The sequence below is a fragment of the Plectropomus leopardus genome, chromosome 3 (genome assembly GCF_026936395.1).
Source record: "Plectropomus leopardus strain MGB_pleo_1.0 chromosome 3, ASM2693639v1, whole genome shotgun sequence".
Taxonomy (NCBI): domain Eukaryota; kingdom Metazoa; phylum Chordata; class Actinopteri; order Perciformes; family Serranidae; genus Plectropomus; species Plectropomus leopardus.
This window is the reverse complement of record NC_142178.1, coordinates 28513650-28532941: the sequence shown is the minus strand read 5'-3', so window position 1 is coordinate 28532941 and position 19292 is coordinate 28513650. Positions and strand designations below refer to the sequence as shown.

At 38.7% G+C, this 19292-nt stretch overlaps 1 protein-coding gene across 6 annotated transcripts in view; it reads right to left on the bottom strand.

Annotated features, from left to right (window-relative positions):
* The window catches only part of sorcs1 (sortilin-related VPS10 domain containing receptor 1), a 185944-nt gene extending 167131 nt beyond the window's left edge, over positions 1-18813 (bottom strand). For all 6 annotated transcript variants that reach the window (XR_015776289.1, XR_015776288.1, XM_088075992.1 and 3 more), the window contains exon 1: positions 17984-18813. Coding sequence is in view for 4 of the 6 variants with exons in the window: in XM_088075992.1 (XP_087932118.1) it covers positions 17984-18661 (678 nt within the window). In the remaining 2 variants the exon portion in view is untranslated. The remainder of the gene's footprint in view (positions 1-17983) is intronic.
* Between the last annotated feature and the right edge of the window lie 479 nt (positions 18814-19292).

Sequence of the window (19292 nt, the reverse complement as noted above, 5' to 3'; positions counted from 1 at the left end):
TCTATATGATAAAATATCTTTATTTTGCCCAGCCCTCATATCTGCTGTGTTACTAAATTTCAAATAATTTACATTTTCACATCACTAAATCCATCAGTGCAAAAAAGTGATGGAAAGCTCACCACTTTGCTGCTCTGAGTTTCTCCCTAATAACACAGACACAGTTTTCACCCCCCGCTCGTTGTTTGTTCTACTGTGCTGTTCCTGCAGAGACATTTCACATTAAAACCTTCCAGCAGCTCAAAAAGCATATCAACACTTCCTTTTTGGGTTTGCCTTAAATGTAAAACATCTGAAAGAATTGTTTATTTTTATTGACTGTAGCTTAACATTGCTTAAAAGAACTGCACAGCAGAAGCAAGTTGAATTAATTACTCAATGAAAAATTCTGCAAAAGTCTGCTAAAGAGAGAAACTTAGAGCAGCAGAGTAGTAAGTGTGCAACACATTCTCATCCAAAGTCGTCACATATTGCCACTCTGCACTGGATTACCGCGTTCTTCGCCTTCTGCATCTGCTTTTTAAGCTCCGTGATGCTGCTACCGTGATGTCAACACAAGCACGTGGTAGGATAATGCTGCACGTGGTTAAGTTTAGGCAACAAAAGCATATACTGGCACGGATGGTTAGATTTAGGGAAAAAGGGCACATGGTAAAGTGAAGGGGGAAAAAAAAAAATCACATTCAGACGAGAAACACAGCAGGACGACTTCTGAATGAGAATGGGCTGGAGACACAGCCCTGTTGTTCCACTGAATTTGGGGTGCAGAAATGTACACAGTGCTAAATTACAATAAAACTACATAGGAATTTATATCACAGGTTATTCCATTCCCATCTCAATGTTTTTCGGCTGGCCGAGCCACACCTTGACAGTTATCTGTACAGTCCCTATCATTTTTTGGAATTTACATTATACATGAGATGTTATTAAGACTGGCTTTTTCTAAATATGATGCTGCTGTGGCTGCAGTGTCAACAGCTTTACTTTGCTGCTGTCTAATGTGCTCTGATGGCTGGATGCTGGCTTCAAGAGCCGTGACACGGGGAGCCGGGCTGATCAAAGCATCATCCGAGGGATACATGGTAATTCACATGGTAATGACAGGGTTGAGGTAAATGTGTTTAGACATTAGCAGATGTGGCAGGTACTGTATCTCCAGATGTCTTCATCTGTCCCCGGTGTGTCTTTTCAAGGATGACTCTATACACAGATGGGGCCTGCCAAAAAGCAGGAAGTGATTTCTTTTCTCCAGGCAACTATCCTTGGTTCATAAAACACATGGACACCTCTTGCAGGGCATTGCCAACGGCAAAAAAAGAAAAAAAAAGCTGAGGACTGTTCATAGGGTCTCTGCCAAGCAACAGCAAAGATATCGGACATTTTGATTTACCCGCATCTTTTGTACTGAACCATATGTATATTTGTGAATTTACTCCTGTTGATAAGATGTCTCATTTGTAAAAATAAAATACTGTAGTGGGGGTTTTATTTGGTTATTTTTATTTGGAATTTATTTGGCTGGTTGTATATTTATTTTAAAGATTTCTACTTCACAGAGGGCTCTACAGCAGCCATCAGTCTTAAAACTACAGGATGAAGCATAATTCTTTGGTCAAGCGAATCAGACTTCATATGAAAGAGTGTGCAAATTAAAGAATCCTTTGGTTCATTGCTACAGATTTTTAAAATATTTTCTAAGTTATGTCACTGAAACATTTTTTTAAATCTCTATTTTGACAGATATATATATATATATATATATATACATCTATAGATATATGTATGTTATGATTTCCCCATTTTATTTTATTTTTTTCTTATTTTAGTAATAGTATAATTTTCTCGTCATTTTTTTTCTTATGTATTATTTATTCTTAATTTTATAAAAATAAATTATTTTATTTTTCTTATTTTATTTGAAATGACAGAATGAAAATGGGTGGACAGAGCGGTGTATATAAATGTGTATGGGCATATAGAGGGCAAATAGGGAGAGAAGCATGGATATCTCATATCATCATATTCATGTAGATTTAAGGGGTCAGTCCTTTTAGTTTATTTTCTTTTTATCTGTATTAAATTTCATCAAAAAAATATGATTTTTTAAAATTATTTTATGTCTTAACAAAAAGAAAGAAAGAAGTACATGAGACAAAGTGTTTTAAGGATATTATGCCCTTGTCTCAATAAAAAGACAATTGAGGAAGCATTACTCTTTAACCTTCACATACCACAAAATAATAACATTAAGAGAGATTTAATGGGTCTGCAGAGCAACACAAATTGCTCAGTGACTTCTTCACAGGCTGGTTACACTTCTGGCTTTTAAAAAACATTTTCTAGCCTGCCATATGGATAAAAACCTGTCTACCTATTTTAGTTGTTCTCTCATAAAACAGACTTAAGCAAAGCAAATGTTTCATATGTTAATTTATTTTAGTGTGTGCAGGGGGTGTAAATTACACCATACCCTCTCACAAAACTGCTGAGTGGAGTTATCATAAAAAAATAAAAAATAAATTAAAAAAGAACAGCGACAACTGACTATAATGGGCTGTTGAGAAAGAAATCTGTAATTGGATGCTTTTGACCCTTTGCACCCAATTGACGTGTTTTGCATCAGATCTGCAACACTTTATCTTTTTGTCATGATTCAAACTAAGAGAGGTACTCCTAATAATGTAGATGTTGCCTCACAAATCACCAAATTTTTTAATCCAGATACTGATGACAGAATTTATACTATAAGCCTTAGTTGCCGATGTTGTTATTTTTTTTTTCTCAGATTTGCTCTATGGCCCTCATAATGCACAAGATCTGAGTATTTTCATACCACAGAAACAGAGTGTTTTTTGCTCCATGTGCTTCTGAGCAGCTTTTATAGGAATAAATGGGGGCTCACTTCCTTTGTCGTATCCAGGTCTTTTAATATATCCATGGGGACACTATGGCAACATTATATTTTCTGTTTACATCACCCAAAGCATGATGGAGTGACATATATCCATCAAATTTGGCTTGTTTTGTTTCAGGCTATCACTGCATTTGTTGACATCATAAAGGCGGAAAATGGTCCATCAACATGGAACAATACAGATTTGATGGGTGATAAAATCAGTTGGATATACAAGCAAAAACAAAACAACATAAATTTGCAAACTCATTGCAAAGTACTTCATAATAAGTACTGTAGAGAATGTAGAGTACAAAAAATGACATGCTGATCGGTGGCATTTCTTAGTGGCGCACCTCATCCTGAAAATTATCATTATATATGGCAATCCTAGCAAAGACATAAACCTGTTTGTGAAGGGAGTGAAACAAAGCAAAAACAGCCTAGGATTTATAATGTTACTACTTCTTTCCCATCCATCTAACTGCATTAACTTACAGAACTCATGTTACCTCCAGCAGGATGGTAAACCAAGTAAAACACTGAGGCTGTCAGGTGATTCTCCCCCAGCAGACAAGTGCATCCTGACATTCAGCTGCTCTGAATCTCTGCAATCTGCAGGGGATATCTATTACAGCTGTAAGACTGATCAACCTCTCCACAAAGGCTCTCTATCTGTCTTTTATCATCTTTCCATCAACGTACATCATAATCAGCTTTAAGTGTCGACTTTAGATTTTACTGTGTACTCTGACTTTTCCATAACCAATTAAAAATCATTGTGCTGATTCGAAGCACTAATGTGGTATTATGCGTTTCCAACTATTAGTCACCCACAGAAATTAGTCTTTTTAAATGCCACGTGTTTGATGAATATACAATCATGTTTCACAGATCTTAATTATAAGTAACCACAAAGACTTTGTGTCAGACAATTATGTGTAACTTCTCTAATGATGTTAATTGATATCAAATTATGAATATTTAAAACATGAACGCTTTATTCTTTAGTGTTTGTCTTATCACAGTTGGTAATTCACTCAGTTGTTGTGCAGCTGGTGTTACAGCATACGCACACACACATACACACTAGAAACTTGTGTACACTCAATGGATGCCCCTCTTGCCCTTAAAAACCCTGGCAGCTTACAAAGAAAATAATCACTGTGTGAACTTCACCACCCAACAGGATAAGAGAAAAATGAGAATAATGAATTGCAGCATAAGTTCTGAAAAAGCATGGTTTGTATTGTACTTTCGCCAGCAGCCGCATTTGTACAAAGACGGCAGGAAAACGCATTGATCATAACGAATAGTATTGTAATACCTGCTCATTAAAAGATTTGTATATTGTTATGTTGGGTCATCTGCTGATGCAGAGCCAGGAAGTGTGTGGGATGTTGTAAAGGCAGAGAAAAAGGAAAAAAGCTCAGTTGCTTTCACTTTTGAACATTAAGCATTCAGTGTACACCATGTCAATTTCAAGAGCATGTGTGGGAGACACAAGGTCTCTTCTTGAGTCTTATTTGCTACAAACGCAAACAGCACAGGAAAAACAGCTGCTCGACAAAAACAACATCCGCCGTGTGTTGAAAAGCAGACATGTATCCATCTTCCATTCTTCTTTGTGTTACTCAGGGTATTATAGGGCTATTTTTACCACTCTGCGTCTCCGTGTTTTATCAGCCTTGGTCAATTAACTTGACCAGCCGTCTCATCTGCTTCTCTCAGTCAGCGTGTTCTACTCTTGAAAAACAGCCTTTTTCATCTTCACTTTCAGACACATTCCTGCGGTTTACAGATTGCCAGAAATTCAATTTGTGCCACAGAAATGTCCCATGCAATTCTGAACCTGATCAGCGGGTGAGATGGGACTCTCTGCCTCCTGAAAGAAGACCTCTGACTGCCTTGCAATAGCTGCGAGAATCATCCTTGTCAATCTGAATTGCTACGAGGGCTAAGAGGTTTCAAAGGAAGCAGATAATATATAAACACCATGACCAGTAATTGAATCTCTGTGCCTCAGACTGAAATCCTGCAGTCAGAGGGTATCAGCTATATCTCCATGAACTCCATCCAGCAAATCTTACTTTTTCAGGTATTCTGAAGTAAATTTAACTCCTTGCTCTTACTTTTTACTCTCCATGTAGTGTATAAATTATATTTGTCCCCCATAACTGTCACAAATGTCCAGATGAAATCTGATCTGTGAGTGCTCCCCCTTACAGCTCCGCCTGTAGCCACGGCTCAGTACTCTTCTAATAGTGTGCAGAGCTGCTCTCTCTCCCACAAACCCATCACCTCGATCACCATCATTCACATCAAAGTGTCAATCACATCACAGGGCAGTGGGGCATCTGCAGTAATGTCACCAGCCGTAGCAGAAAATGCAGTGCACTGATATTTGCAAAGAGATAATGGCACTGCAATACAACGGACATGGATACAGTCAAGGCCAACGCGGGTTCCACTTTGAATCCAAAAGCAGTGGATTCACTTTGCTCCAAAGCTAACAAATCTTTCATCAAATGTTTCATCTCTGAGCTCCTATTAGCAAACAGCAACTAACAGGCCTCTCATATTCTGTGGCGGTGACAATGTCTTTTGAAATGACAGACTCTGCTTGCAGCACATTAGCACTTCAGTTCTGTAATATGGTTGGGAGCTTGTGCAAAGACCAAAATGAAACTCTTGGCTGTTGCTTTGTTAATGTCCTCACTGCAAAGAGCTGTCAATGACTAATTGTTAAAGATATAGTTTTACATTTTGGGAAATATGATTCTTTGGCATCTTGCCAAGAGTTTTATGAAAAGATCAATATCACTTTTGTGTTTGTGAATTAAATATGGAGCTGCAGCAAGGAGGTGATTAGCTCAGTGAAGTATAAAGACCGGAAGTAGGGGGAAACAGCCGGCCTGGCTCTTGTAGCTTCTAGTTTATATCACCACTGTGTGTAAGGTAACTGGAAAGTACCATTATTTGCATTAACATTATTATTATCTCTGTCTGACTGCTAGCATGATGCCATGCGACAGACCAAATCACAATGGGCCTCATGCAGCACCATTCTTATATTTTCTCTTTAGTTTCTGGTAATAGAAAATATAAGAAAAATCAACTCCATATGCACCAAACGTTCCTAACCACACAAATCTGCAAATCATAAGTCACCTAGTAGCATAGGTAATGCCCCCTAAACACCATATAAGGGCATGTTTTGTGCCGTGTGCAAAGACTATGGTACATGACCAAGACTGGCGACATGACACCAAAAAGGCTGTTAGAAGAAAAGTAATTTCAACAGTAGAGAAGCTAATGTAGCATTACTATCAAATAAACCTAAACGATGTAAATGTGATTTCAGGGAAATGTATTGAAGTATTAAAAGTAAAAGTACGCATGAAAAGATTTGAATACATTTAATAAATCAAAATAATTTAAATAATTTACAGGAAAAGCAGCAAGTTCTCATACATACAGTTTATACGAGAAGCTGGAATCATGAAATGTTTTTTGCATGAAAAATTACTGACATGATGAAAACATAGTTGCCAAATAATTGTCTAATTCATCAATTATATTATATTAATCACATATTTTGTTGCTTTGCCATTGATTTTGTTGAACCAAATTTCGAGGGACGAGGGACAACAGATGCAAATTAGCTGCTAGTTAACGTGAAAAATACACAATAAAGATAGGACAGGTCGGGTCACTGTGTTTAACTATATATCTTTAAATGCTGCAGTTACGGCTGAAAGCAGCAGGAATTAACAAGCCTGCTGATTTCACATAACTCCACAATTCAGATGAATTCCCAGCTGTCTACACAATAGTGTTTGTTGCTAGCGTCATGTCAGGTGATTCAGTCCATAGTCTTCTAGCTAAGATGGTGACATGTTTATGAGGTGGTACACTGAAACACAAAGATTGATCTTTTAATGCATCACAATTTACTTTCAGGTTATGTTAAAGGCAACTGTTGTCTCATCAGATGTGTATTAAAAGGTCCCCGTCAAAGTTTGAAAATGATTGAACTTAAAGCACAGCAGCCAGGTGTAAAATCCAATCTGGAAGTAAAGCCACATGAAGCACTACTACAAGGTTTGGTCTGTTCATCGATCCTGGCTAAAGGCCTCAGTATGCTTCAAACAAAGCACTTGTCAGATCATCAACAGGTCTGAAACCCCCTCCCACCACAACCACCTCCTTCCACAACTACTTTCCATCACTTTTGTATACAATTGGGTTCAACGCCAAGTGGGTGCCTATTATCTCCATTTGTACCAAAGGCACAATTTTCAGATAATCACGGAACTAACAAAAGGAAACCAAGAATAAGGGTTTACGTGAACCACCGGTCTCCTTCATGAGGTCCTCTATAATTTACGCTGTGAGTGATGACTTTCTGTGTAAAGCGTATAAGACAAATTCACCCCACTTACTGTAAATTGAAGAGGCAACAAATGGAGTGGGCTGTGAAAAATCACAAGTGGAAATATTGTCATGGCATGATTGAAAGAGACTTAAGCGGGAGAAACAGAAAGGTGGGAGCAAACGACACTCCAAGGAGCACCTAAGGGCACTTACTGAAATAAAGTGTGGGTACCTGAGGCCTCGCAGGCTTGGCTGAGAGTGCCCCAACATATTACCCACAAAGTGTAGACTTTTTGTCAGGAGCCTGCCTACAGGAAGACTCTGGCTACTTTAGAGACAGAGAGTTTTATAGCAAATAACTTCAGACTAAAGGAAATAACGTCTTATTTGTGAGCATTTCGCATGGGATTTTTGCTTCTAGAAAGATAGAGCGACTAGGAACCTAGTTTGTTTATGGGCATACGCATCCTGATGGCAAGTAAACGCTGCTCATTGGAGCGTGACAGTGTCCGCCTGCCTGATCACTCCCAGGCACGTCCCTAAAGGATCGCTTAGCCCACACAGTGGCTTTGGTTATGTTTGTTGTTTCAATGTGTCTTTTCTGTTTTTGTTTTTTTCTTCTAATTCTCCCCTCTCAGCAGGATGTGTTAAGTAACAGGTCTGAAAACACACAGATTAGACTGCGCTCACGTTGCAATTGGATGTTCACAACCTGATTTGGAAGCTTACATTGTAATTGCAGCGTTACACACGATGAGTGTGGCAAGGACACAAGGTGTGCGTGAGCTAAGTGGAGGGAGAGAGACAGAAGAGAAAAGGCAGGAGGAAATTTGGACACAGATTAAAGAAAATGAAATGAAACGTATCAAATGTGACCAAATCCACTGGTAAAGATTTTACATCCCCTCCTACAGAGGGATAAGACACATATGGCAGCATTAAGGAGTGTTGGACAGTGTAGACATATCATCTATAACGATGTCAGAGTAAAGATTAAAATGTTCATATTTCTACCAATTGTATTATTGAGATAAATTAGTTAAAGCCGCTAATCATCTGCATTTTCTATTTTAAAAAAACATCAATAATCTGCATTCAACATGCGTTGTGTTGGCTGTAAAAAAAAACAAAACTGTGGTTTTAAGAGTGTTGGCAATACAAATCATTTTTTTAAAATCAAATTCTAAACTTCAGTGTAAACCCACATAAATTGCCGATTTCTTTTCTTTTTTTAAGTAAAACTTGAAAGTAACAGGCCCTAATAACTATTAGTCTGTCCTTTCAGCAAATCGAAGTAGAACACCCACTGAAATTGTAGATCAATTACTCTGTAAACCTTTAAAAAAACAAAAAACAAACTCTAACATGGTATAAAGAACAAAAATAGTTTGTATTTTGTTTATTTCTGAGGAGGAGCAGCATTTACATTTGTGAAATAGTCCAGCTGTCTAAACTGGAAGGTGTTTTGTAAATTAACAAAAAGTTAATTTGTCTTCACTTAAGTGTTGACCAGGAAAAAGCCAATTAAAAATCTACAGAATTCAAATAAAGGTTTTTTAACCGTATCACATAAGAAATGTATCTGCTCCGTCTTTGAACTCTAAAGACACAGTATGTGTACATGGGATAAAGTCACTAAGAAAAACTGGAAGTTCCAAAAGGTGCAGTAAAGAGGTTATTTACGAGTTCAAATAAAGATTTCACTACCCTTTAAGGCTGTACCTAATGTCACTTTTTCAAATTCGAAGCTTCTATTGATGTTTTTCGAATAAACCTTTAAATGTCTGTCTTCATATTTCATGACGTCATCATACTCAAAGAAAAAACCAATAACTGAACAAAAGCGGAAATTTGAATACAGTGTTTTGTCATGTTAAATAAATAAATAAATAAATATCTTTTTTACTAAATTTGTATTTTTGGACTTTTATTGCAAATGTTTGGATCATGTGAGTCAGCAACAATCCTCCACAGTAACCCCTGGAATCTTCCTCTATGAATAGCAGCCTAATATTAGTGTAGCCTACTGTTAGGACCTCTTTGGGACAATTTAAAGGCCAAAAAAGCAAACTGCTCATTACTATATTAAAGTTTAACTTAAAATTCAGATTTTTCGTCACTCACACTCCATAGTATCTCTATTCAGTCTGCTTAAAATGAGCTCAGTTTAAAACAAAACGCAAGTCAACAGCCACACTACCAACTCGCAACTGCATGCTTACATTTTTTTTTTAACATATTCACCATCTTAGTTTCACATATTAGGATTTTACATTTGCTTCTTACGACAAAACATGAAGTAAATCTGAAGTTGGGAATGTTATTAGTTTTGCCAGTAACTGGTCACAAACCAATGTATTTTCAAATGATGATGACACTTTGGGGGATCATCAAAGAAATTACTATTAATCTTGAGGGAAACATGAATGTGTGCAAAATTTCATGGCAATCCATCTTATACTTGTTGAGATATTTCAGGACAGAAGTGGTGGACCAACTGACAGACTGACACAGATGTTTGTATGGCCAAAAAGTAGACGTTTTTTATATGCACAAGAAACATTTAAGACAAAAATCTCATTACATGCCAACACAACCTTCAAGTCACTGTCTTTTTTCAACAAGATAACAAATATATTACAAACTCAACAAAGTATCAGATAATACTGCAGTGTGTATCAGAGGGTGATTTTTACTGTCTTCAAACCTAACCACTTTCCCCTGCTGCACAAATCTTGTCAATTTGGCATTTGTCTGTTCTAAATGGCACGCTTGATTCCTGCCATCTCAGATGAGCAGTTTGTAAATGTGTTAGATTTATAGCTTGTGTTACAATCCATGTGGCGTTGACAGCCCTCGAATGTCTGAAAATGGGCAGATTATAAAGGCTTGATGGTGTAGAGTGAATACCACTGCACAGCAGAGATGTGACTTTGGTGAGACAAATCTGAGCTTGGCGGTAAATTGGGCGTTGCCATGGCTATGGGAACGCATACACAATCAGAAATAGATTCCCTCAACACCTTGAGAGGTAGTGTGAGACTGTCAAGTGAGACGGCACAAATGAGTGAGTTTCTCACGACGCTTCGAAGAGTGTTATGTGATCAACTCCTCATTAACTGGTGACAAAATCTTTGATAGATTACTTGTGTTTCTGAGACACTACTGTTGTCCCTGTGGGGGTTTAATTTTTTAATTTATTGCTTTTGTTTGCTTGTACTGGACTTGCTCCAGAGGGACATGTCCTACATAGGGTGACCAACTTATTATTGATCTGTCGCAGGACAGCAGACGTGATTTTGCCTGACAATATATGACAAACGCAAAAGAGAATGACTTTTATTAGGCTGTAGAAATATTGATTTTATATTAGATGGGATGCCTATTTGCAGTAGTGTGGATGTTAACCTCCTTTAAATGGTGATAGGCTTAATGAAATTATTATTTTAACGGCACTGGACCTATTCAGTCTAATAAATAGACTTGCGTTGACTGCGTTCTACGTTCTAGCTTTAGGTAGTGACCGAATGAATGAGATTGTGGATACAAGCAGCTGAAATTAGATTCCTCTGTTGGGTGACTGGGTTCTGCCTAAGAGGTGAGGTGCTGAGATATCCAGAGGGAGCTCGGAGTAAAACCACTGCTTCTTCATGTCAAAAGGGGCAATTGAGGTGGTTCAGGCATCTGATCAGGATGCCTCTTGGGCCCCTACCATTAGAGGTTTTCTGGGCATGTCCAAGTGGTTCCAGTCCCTGGGGCAGATCCAGAACGCACTGGAAGGAATATGAAATATATATTTTATATCTCATCTGTCCCAGGAACACCCCCTGATCCCCCAGGACAAGCTGACTGCTGACAAACTGTTGGGGATGTCTGAAGTACCTTGCTCAGCCTGCTGCCCCAGCGACCCAGCACTGGATAAGGCAGGACAGTCGTATATATTGGTAAAAATCACATTTCAAGGATAATAGATGTGAGAGGCAGACTGATATTCTCAAAGCAGAGATGCAGAAACGTCCATAGATTATGTAACAGAAAGATTAAATGCATTCCTACCGGATTAATGCTTCTTAAACTTGTACTTTGTGTTGCTTCAGGCCACTTTGAGCAAAGCCTTCTCCTTCACTATGTGAATGCAAAACTCTTGTCAGGAGCAGCTGTTGTTTACCTTTTCAAGAGGGTTATCTTATTGGCTATATTTCTACTTAGTTGCTTTAAAATGTTAAAGAATTATGGCTGCACATAAAGTTTCCTTGAAACCAATCAGTTTCAGGGGGTAAAAACGTTTTTTAAGTATAGAACAGGATTTCTGGAAGAGATGTGTACATGGTAAATATATAAAAAGACAAATAAAATCAAAGAAATAGGCGCGATGATCATTAACATGCAGGACATTTGTTATTATGTTCAAAATGTTGCACGAAACAGGACATACATTACTATGTCTGTGGAGCATCAAAGCTCAAGAGTAAACTTCTTAGACTGATAGACAATATGTCAACGTAAATCCATTCAAGTGACAGAGCAAATTACAAAATGCCTGACATTTCATAATGTAAATAATACTGTCCCAGGGCATGTTGTACATCCATCTGAGCAATATGGCACAGGCCCCACAGCGAGACTGCTCTTTGCCTGTAACCTTTTTCCTCAGAATCTTAATGCCACTCTGCCAGTAAAAACTCAGCGGGTATTTGTTTAATCAGTTGTATCTCTCTCTGTTGTTATACACTGGAGTTGGTTGGCTGTCGTGTATAATTCTGACATGGTGACGCAAAAAGATGAAATGCCTTTATTTTCTGAACCCATCCAGTGATAACAGATCAAATTACTGACTTAACTTTTTCAAGACTACAATGGCATGTTGGAATTTGGGATTTGCTGTTGGGTGTTTAAGCAATGGGTCAACTGAAGCCACACAAAGTAATCAAATTTGGCATTCCTCAGTGGTGGTATTTAAAAAGAGAGTTTGGCAGACAGCAGTACAAACTGATACCCCCCATAGATCCCACCAAGAGAGACTGGGAATAAAAGACTTTAACCAACAAATAGACCGCACCATTTTTGTTTTGTTTTTTTAACAAGAATTGACTCATATTACATATCTCACTGAGGGATGGTATCACACAATTCTACAAACAGTGTCTTAAAAAGTGTAACTGTAATAATTTCACATTTCTATTATGACATTTGCCTACAGTGGTCTTTTTCACTATCATGAAACATGCCATCCTTACAGCTACAGCTCTAACACGGCAGCTGCATGCTTAACTTTCATGAAATTATTTAATTTTAACACAGCCTTCAATTCATTGTCCTTCTTTAACACCATCTGGTTTCATACCGACTTAAAGTCAAATATGTTATGGACTCAACAACCTGAAAATACTGTCGTGTTTAGCACTATTAGTTGTAAGGAATGTAACTCTCAAGTTTCATCAAGATGGAATTATATAGCAATTGTATGGGGAAAAACATTACATGCTTTGTTGAGAGGCTATTTTATTTATGGTTTTAATCACATTGTTCAATGTTTTCTGTTTTTCTGTAGAGCATATTAAGTTTACCTGTGTATGAAGTGTGTTATACAAAAATAAAATTGTCTTGCCTTGCCTATTAGTTAGAGCAAGCTATTCACTATTGTAGTTATAGTTATTAGAGAAAGCTGTTCTATCAACTCTGGTGTGCTGTACTCCTAATTGCTGAGATCTAAAAATAGGCATTACTGCCATTACTACTGTTGTCCACATACACAGCTCAATGCAACACATTCACACCAGTTCTCTGGGAGCTGTTAAATGTCTTTCTCAAGAGTGTAGGAAAATCAGTTATAGAAGCAATTTGAAATTAACTCCTGGAATGTAGTGAAATCAGTTTTTAAAAAAAACTGCAGTCACAGGTGACATTGTTTTCAAGGGTGAGTTAGTTTAAGAGAAGGTAACTTTTGGGTCACTGCCCAAAGTGGTACCAAACTTTGGTCATAATCAGGTCATGGACTTTTGTTTAAAACTTTGCCCAAAGTGAAGTTTGAAAGAATGTTCAGAGCGGAAAACAAAGGGATGTAAATACACCTGGGTTTCTGTTATCCTGTCATTAGCGATTTTTTTTGTTTTTGTTTTTTTTAACTGGTAATATCTGTTAAAGTTCGACGAAGTCGAAGTCTAAATTCTACAGTCATAATGTGAGGTGAAAATAATATCCTCTGAGAATGCACAGGCCTAACACAGTGCCCTAACATCAAGCAAATATTTGACTACTGCACCGCGTTGCTAAACATTTCATGCACTTTGTCTTCACTGAATCCATTAACTATTTACCTCAGTGATGTCACGAAAACAAACTACGTACCTATTAGGAGTGCACTCAAGATCATATGTAACCACTTTAAAGATGGGTGACTACTTGCTTTCTTCTGACATTTTTACTTTTAAAGAGAAAACAACAGCGATTAGGTTTTAATTAGTTCCCTGTCATTCTCAGTCCAGCCAGTTTCCATCTTATTTAGGTCTTTCTAGTGAAGTGTCTCTTAAAAGGGGGTACAGGTTCCCTGGGGGGTACTTTTGAGTATTGCAGGGGCTTGTGAGATTTTTTTGTGTTAATTTAGAATATATCACCCATGCATAATTCCAAAAACAATTACTGTTATGAGTAAAATATATATATTTTTAAAAATTACATTAGTTAAACCACATTTTATATGCAACACTGCTATTTTTAATGCAATCGTTAACTGCTGTAAACTGTCCACAACAACAAACCCGAACAATCATGTTCACTTCGCTGGTCAAGGGGCAAATGGCTCATAAATTATTGAAAAAAGGTTGAGCACTGCACCGTTCTAGGAAGCTGAGGAGGTACCGTGCAGATAATGCTTTATTTCAGCTTCACAAATCAGACACTCCTCATCCATTTCATAGCAAGAGACGAGAATAAATAGAAACAGGGTGTCCGACAAAAGTTCAGATCAGGCTAGTTAGGACATAACATTAAAAAAAAAAGACTAATGCAATCAATGACACCTGCTCACCTCGCATTCAGCTCGGACACAGAGTGAAGCTGAAGGAAATTCTTGTGTTCACACGTTGCCCCAATGAACCTAGACTAGCATATATTTATTTATTCTTTCAAAATAGCGTTAATATGCATGTGGGTCTATTGGTGGGAGTTACTTTATTTGGAATATAATAAGCAAAATTATTTTTCAGAAGTATAAATCTGCATGCCTCCATGATGTAATTCTTTCCATAGCCTACTTATCAATTGTTTTTGAGCTCAATTAACACAGACAACATTTGGCCAGAATTTCTCTCCTCTTTTACGAAATCCCTCTTCTAAAATCTTCCAGAACACATGGACTGGCACCAATTTTTTTAGCAAACCCTGCACAACAATGATCATATTTCAGCACAAATTATGTGTAATGCGCTGATTTAAGCCCAAGGTATACCATTTTTCTATGCCTGTTTTAAAATGACATATTGCCATCAACCACTAAATTCAGTACAGTCCATTCAGCTGCTGCTGTGCGTGTATTTTTACTCAGAGTACGTGTTTCCCTGTGTTTGCTGTATGAGGCTTATACGACTCCTGTGGCCAATGTTTCATGAGTCATAATTATAACCTCCAATCCAATCTGACATACAGGCTCCCAGTAATGTGGGATGGTTAAAAGACATGATTTGTAAATGCCTTAAAGGTTAGATATTGAGAGCAGCAAAGCCCTTATCTGTATCCTTTTCACTTTAACTCCGTGGCATGTTGTTGACTCATCTGTTTATTTATACAGCGGCTCAGATTGTAAAGACCGAGGACGTCTGTTCCTGCTTATAACAGCAACTCTACATATTTAATGCGAGATCCTCTTTTCTGGCACGCCTAAGTAAGTTGTTTGCGTCAACTAAAAGAATAAGGGCAAATTGTTTCATAGTTACACAAGTAGCATCAATTCACATCGCTAAATCAAACAGGGCTGCTCAATAGTAATGACTGTTTTGTTTTGAGGGTAAACACAGACTGTCAGAAGCAAAAATTAGAAGGATTCAGGATTTTTCTCCCCCTTGCTTACACTGTAAAGTGACTTTTGTCGTGAGCTACAGTAGTTTGTGAAGCCCACAGAAACACCTGAGGCGCAGGATGAATTTCAGTCAGAAGCTTAGAGGAGGGCATGGGAGCTGGTGATACGTGTTTGACTGTAATTGGCTTTGTTACAGACAGGGCTAAGTGGTGTGGGTGTAACATCGAGCTGTGCAGTTGTGGAACAGTCAGGACACTGACTCACGGAAAGCAGTTCGAGGACAAACGTTAACTTTTTTTTTTCCTGGGGCGGCAGAATTTTGCGGACTAGAAAGACGCTTTTCATCAGTTTTATTGCCGCCGATTCTCAGCCCATGCTAATTATATTTTGACTCTGAAGAAAAAGAAGAAGCAGTCATGTCGAGATATCAGTGCTCGCAGCAAAATGAATACATTTGAACTGTGCTCCAGTGCTTTTCTGCCTAAAGACTTTCTTCTTTCCATGTTAATTAAAGTTTAAAGCAATAAATCTAAATTGCATTTAGTCTAGATTATCACTTGGGATACTACATAAAGCATGTTTATATAGGTTCTGGTTCATGCTCTGATCCAACACAAAGAAAAAAAAGCTTGCTTTTCTCATTCTCCTCCTACATTCAGCATTTGTTTTCTCTAAAGAAAGCACAAAATGCTGCATGAAAGGCAGCTGGTAAAACAAGTAATAAAATTTGTTGCACCATGGATTACACTGCACAGAATGACACATTCAACAGCTATGTAAAGAAAAACACTCTAAAAGGACACAAGCTCCTCAAAGACTCAAGCGCAGATTTCTGCAAAAGTAAAGTTCAAAGAATTAGGCATTATGACTGGAATTTTATCTCCATCCTGTTCTCCTATTTGGGGTTTTTATTTAGCTATGATAGACCCTGCTGAAGATGTGCAACAAAAGGGAGTACAACTGCCTTTAAAAGCTAAACTAAAAAGGACATTATCATTACCTGCACAAAGACATCCGGCAATGACGTGGCAGCACCCACACAAACAGGAAATGCTCACTTGTTGTCCTGTGAGAATTCTGAATGTATAAGTGCACCTTTGGGCTGTGTTGACCGAAAATCTGCCACCATAATGCCAATATAATACCCAAGTTTCAATACTGTTACAAAAACAACACTCAAAATTTGTTATAAGTTGATGGTCAGAAAAATAAATGAGTATGTTTCTTGCACAAATGCCAAATGTTCTCTGTTATCCTGATATAAGGATTCACACTCCTTAACTTCATTGTAAATTAAATTTTGGAAAAATTTATGGATTAAAAAAGGCACATTACGATGCCAAATTGGACTCAGAGAAATTATGATAAGCATTTTTTCACCACTCTTTAATAATCACTAGTGGCAGCTTGCGATATTTTCCCAAATCCTTTTCTTTGAGAAAAATTACATTTTATTTTTTTCTACAAAAAGGAAAAGAAAACCAACATTCTCAAACATTATACATGAAATGCCAGCTAAATATATACATCTGTGACATCTGATGTCAGCTTTTTGTTCATGTACGTGATGTTTTACTAGCCACACAATGTTACATACACAGGTGTGTACCACTGAGGCTTGACGCCGAGCCAAGTGTAGCTGCAAGTGAGCATCTGATTTGTGCTCCACCCTGAAATACAGTCAAGAGCTGAACATTTTACTCCCAGCCCTGGAATCTGAACTGCCTCTGAATGTCCTGCCACACTGACAAAACCCTCATCTCCTCATCCCTGCCATTACATGAAAGGATTCCAGGCGAACAAGCGAAGAGGCTATGAGAGGAGAGGCCACGCTACAGCACCAAAGTTTGCAGCTGCTTTAGGCCTGTGGGCTCAGGGAACCTGGCTTCAGAAAAGGGAGGAGGAGGGCTGAAAATTGCTTAACCTCTCCCACAACCTACAGCGCTACTTGAAAATCCTGCCCTCTGGTCAGAGATGCTCCGCACTCAACAGGAACAGCTTTAGCACCGACATCAATTCAGGCTGCTCATACCGAAGAAGCTCTGGAGATAAAACCCTCTCTCTTTTTCTCTCTACCTCTTTTTTCCCCATTAAAGGGTTTTTTGGGAAGTTTTTCCTCATCCATTGTGAGGGTCCAAGGACAGAGGAGATGTTGAATGTTATAAAGCCCTCTGGGGCAAATTGTGATTTGTGATTCTGGGCTTTAGCAATAAAATTGACTTGAATTGGCTCCACAGATGGTCAGTGTCTCCCTTTACAACTTAAAAAAGCCCTGACCAGAGCTAAAGTGCATGCTTTGATTAGGTCCACTTTGAATTTTTAATAAATATATTGTAGTTTAAATCATTTTAGTTTAAACTATATAATAAAAAACTGCATTATTATTCTGAAACACAAGGATTCAACATTTGTTGTTGGAAGATGTGAGAAATTGTGAAATGAAAGAAAAATGTCTGACAGCAGGTGACAGTTTGATCAAAGCAGTGTGCCTCTTTTTTGGACTCTCTCCCTCTCCCTCGCTCTCTCTCTCTCACACACACACACACCCACACCCATTCATCTTAAACAGACTGAGATTTGGTTTCTCTCTCTCTCTCTGAGGATGGTGTGTGCCCACCTGACGGCCCAACATAAGCGCACAAAAGGGAATCCTCTGTGGATTTTGCGCATAAAGTGGACATGATTATGTCACTTACACTGCTGTTCTGGCCGGACCAGTGCACCATAGCCTGGTTATGAGATGAATCTCCGGTCAAGGCGAATGTTGAACTGTTAAGTTTGAGCTCATCTTGCCTCGGACCGCCAGCTCTCCGCTCGTCTCCGCTCCAGCGCAATTCAGAGCGCGTAACTCTGCGTCCAGCCGCGGAGCTCGTGCCCTCTCCCGGGTCTTGACTCTGGGCTGAACCGGGGGATCTGTCTGTGTCAATGTTCCTTCTGGCGCGCTTTCTGTAAGAACGTGCCCCAGTCTTCTCCTGACTACTCATTTTGACATTGGAAACTTTCATCTTTGCAAACTCGCCCTCACCAATCTTTGCATGCACGTTGTCTGTATTCCGTTTAAGCCTCGGCTCCGCGTATTCCGCCCGGTCTGGAGCGCATTCAGCGGAACCGGCTGCGCAACGGAGCCGCCGACTTTCGCCAGTTGCAGCCCCGGATCTCCCTGCCTCGTCTCCCCGTCCAAAAACTTCTCCCTTTAATCCTGTTGCGGACTCACTCGTGTCGAATTTCAGCAGTAATTCCTGTGCACGCCACTTATTCCCAGGCTGGCATGACCTGCAAGTTATCTCAGCTTTGGCGGCATGAAAGAAACAGAGCATCACCAAAATCAAAAATGCACTGTGCCACTTTGGGCAAAATATGACCTCCCTCTCCATTGCTGGTGGCAGAGAAGGATGCTGAGGATGCAAGAAGTCCTTTTTTTGTAGTCCTGCTTTTCTCTCTGCCTTTTTCGGGGTGTAAATTGCCGCTCGGGCTGTGAAAGAGGAAGTGCTGCGCAAGTTGTGGCGTTGCTCAAATGCGGTGTTGTAAAAAGTGGTCCAAGTTGAAGGATTTGATCAAATGAAGCCCCGCACGCATGGGGGAGGAGCTGTGGATCCAGACTAAGAGATGGAGGATAATGTTGGACTGACTTCTCCATATTTGTTATTTTCCACCATATGGTCGGCTATAATTAAAGCAGTCAGTAATACAGTCATTTTGTTCTGCTGCTCTTTTATTTCTCCTCATAGACACATTTTTTGAGCAGCTATTCCTGGTGCTTTTTTTTTTTTTTTTTACCTCCTGGTGCAGATTTTATCACCGGTCTCCCTTCAGGGAAAGTAAATCGCTTAATTTAGCAAATGAAACTGAATTATTTCACCTATGATGTGTTTGGATTCAGTCCTTTTAGGTCTGAACAGGGGCTTCCAGTAATTGGAACATATTAATGTGTTTCCAATTAGCTACAGTGTCAGATATGGTAGCTTCTATGACTTATTAAACAGCAATAAAGAATTCAACAGCCCA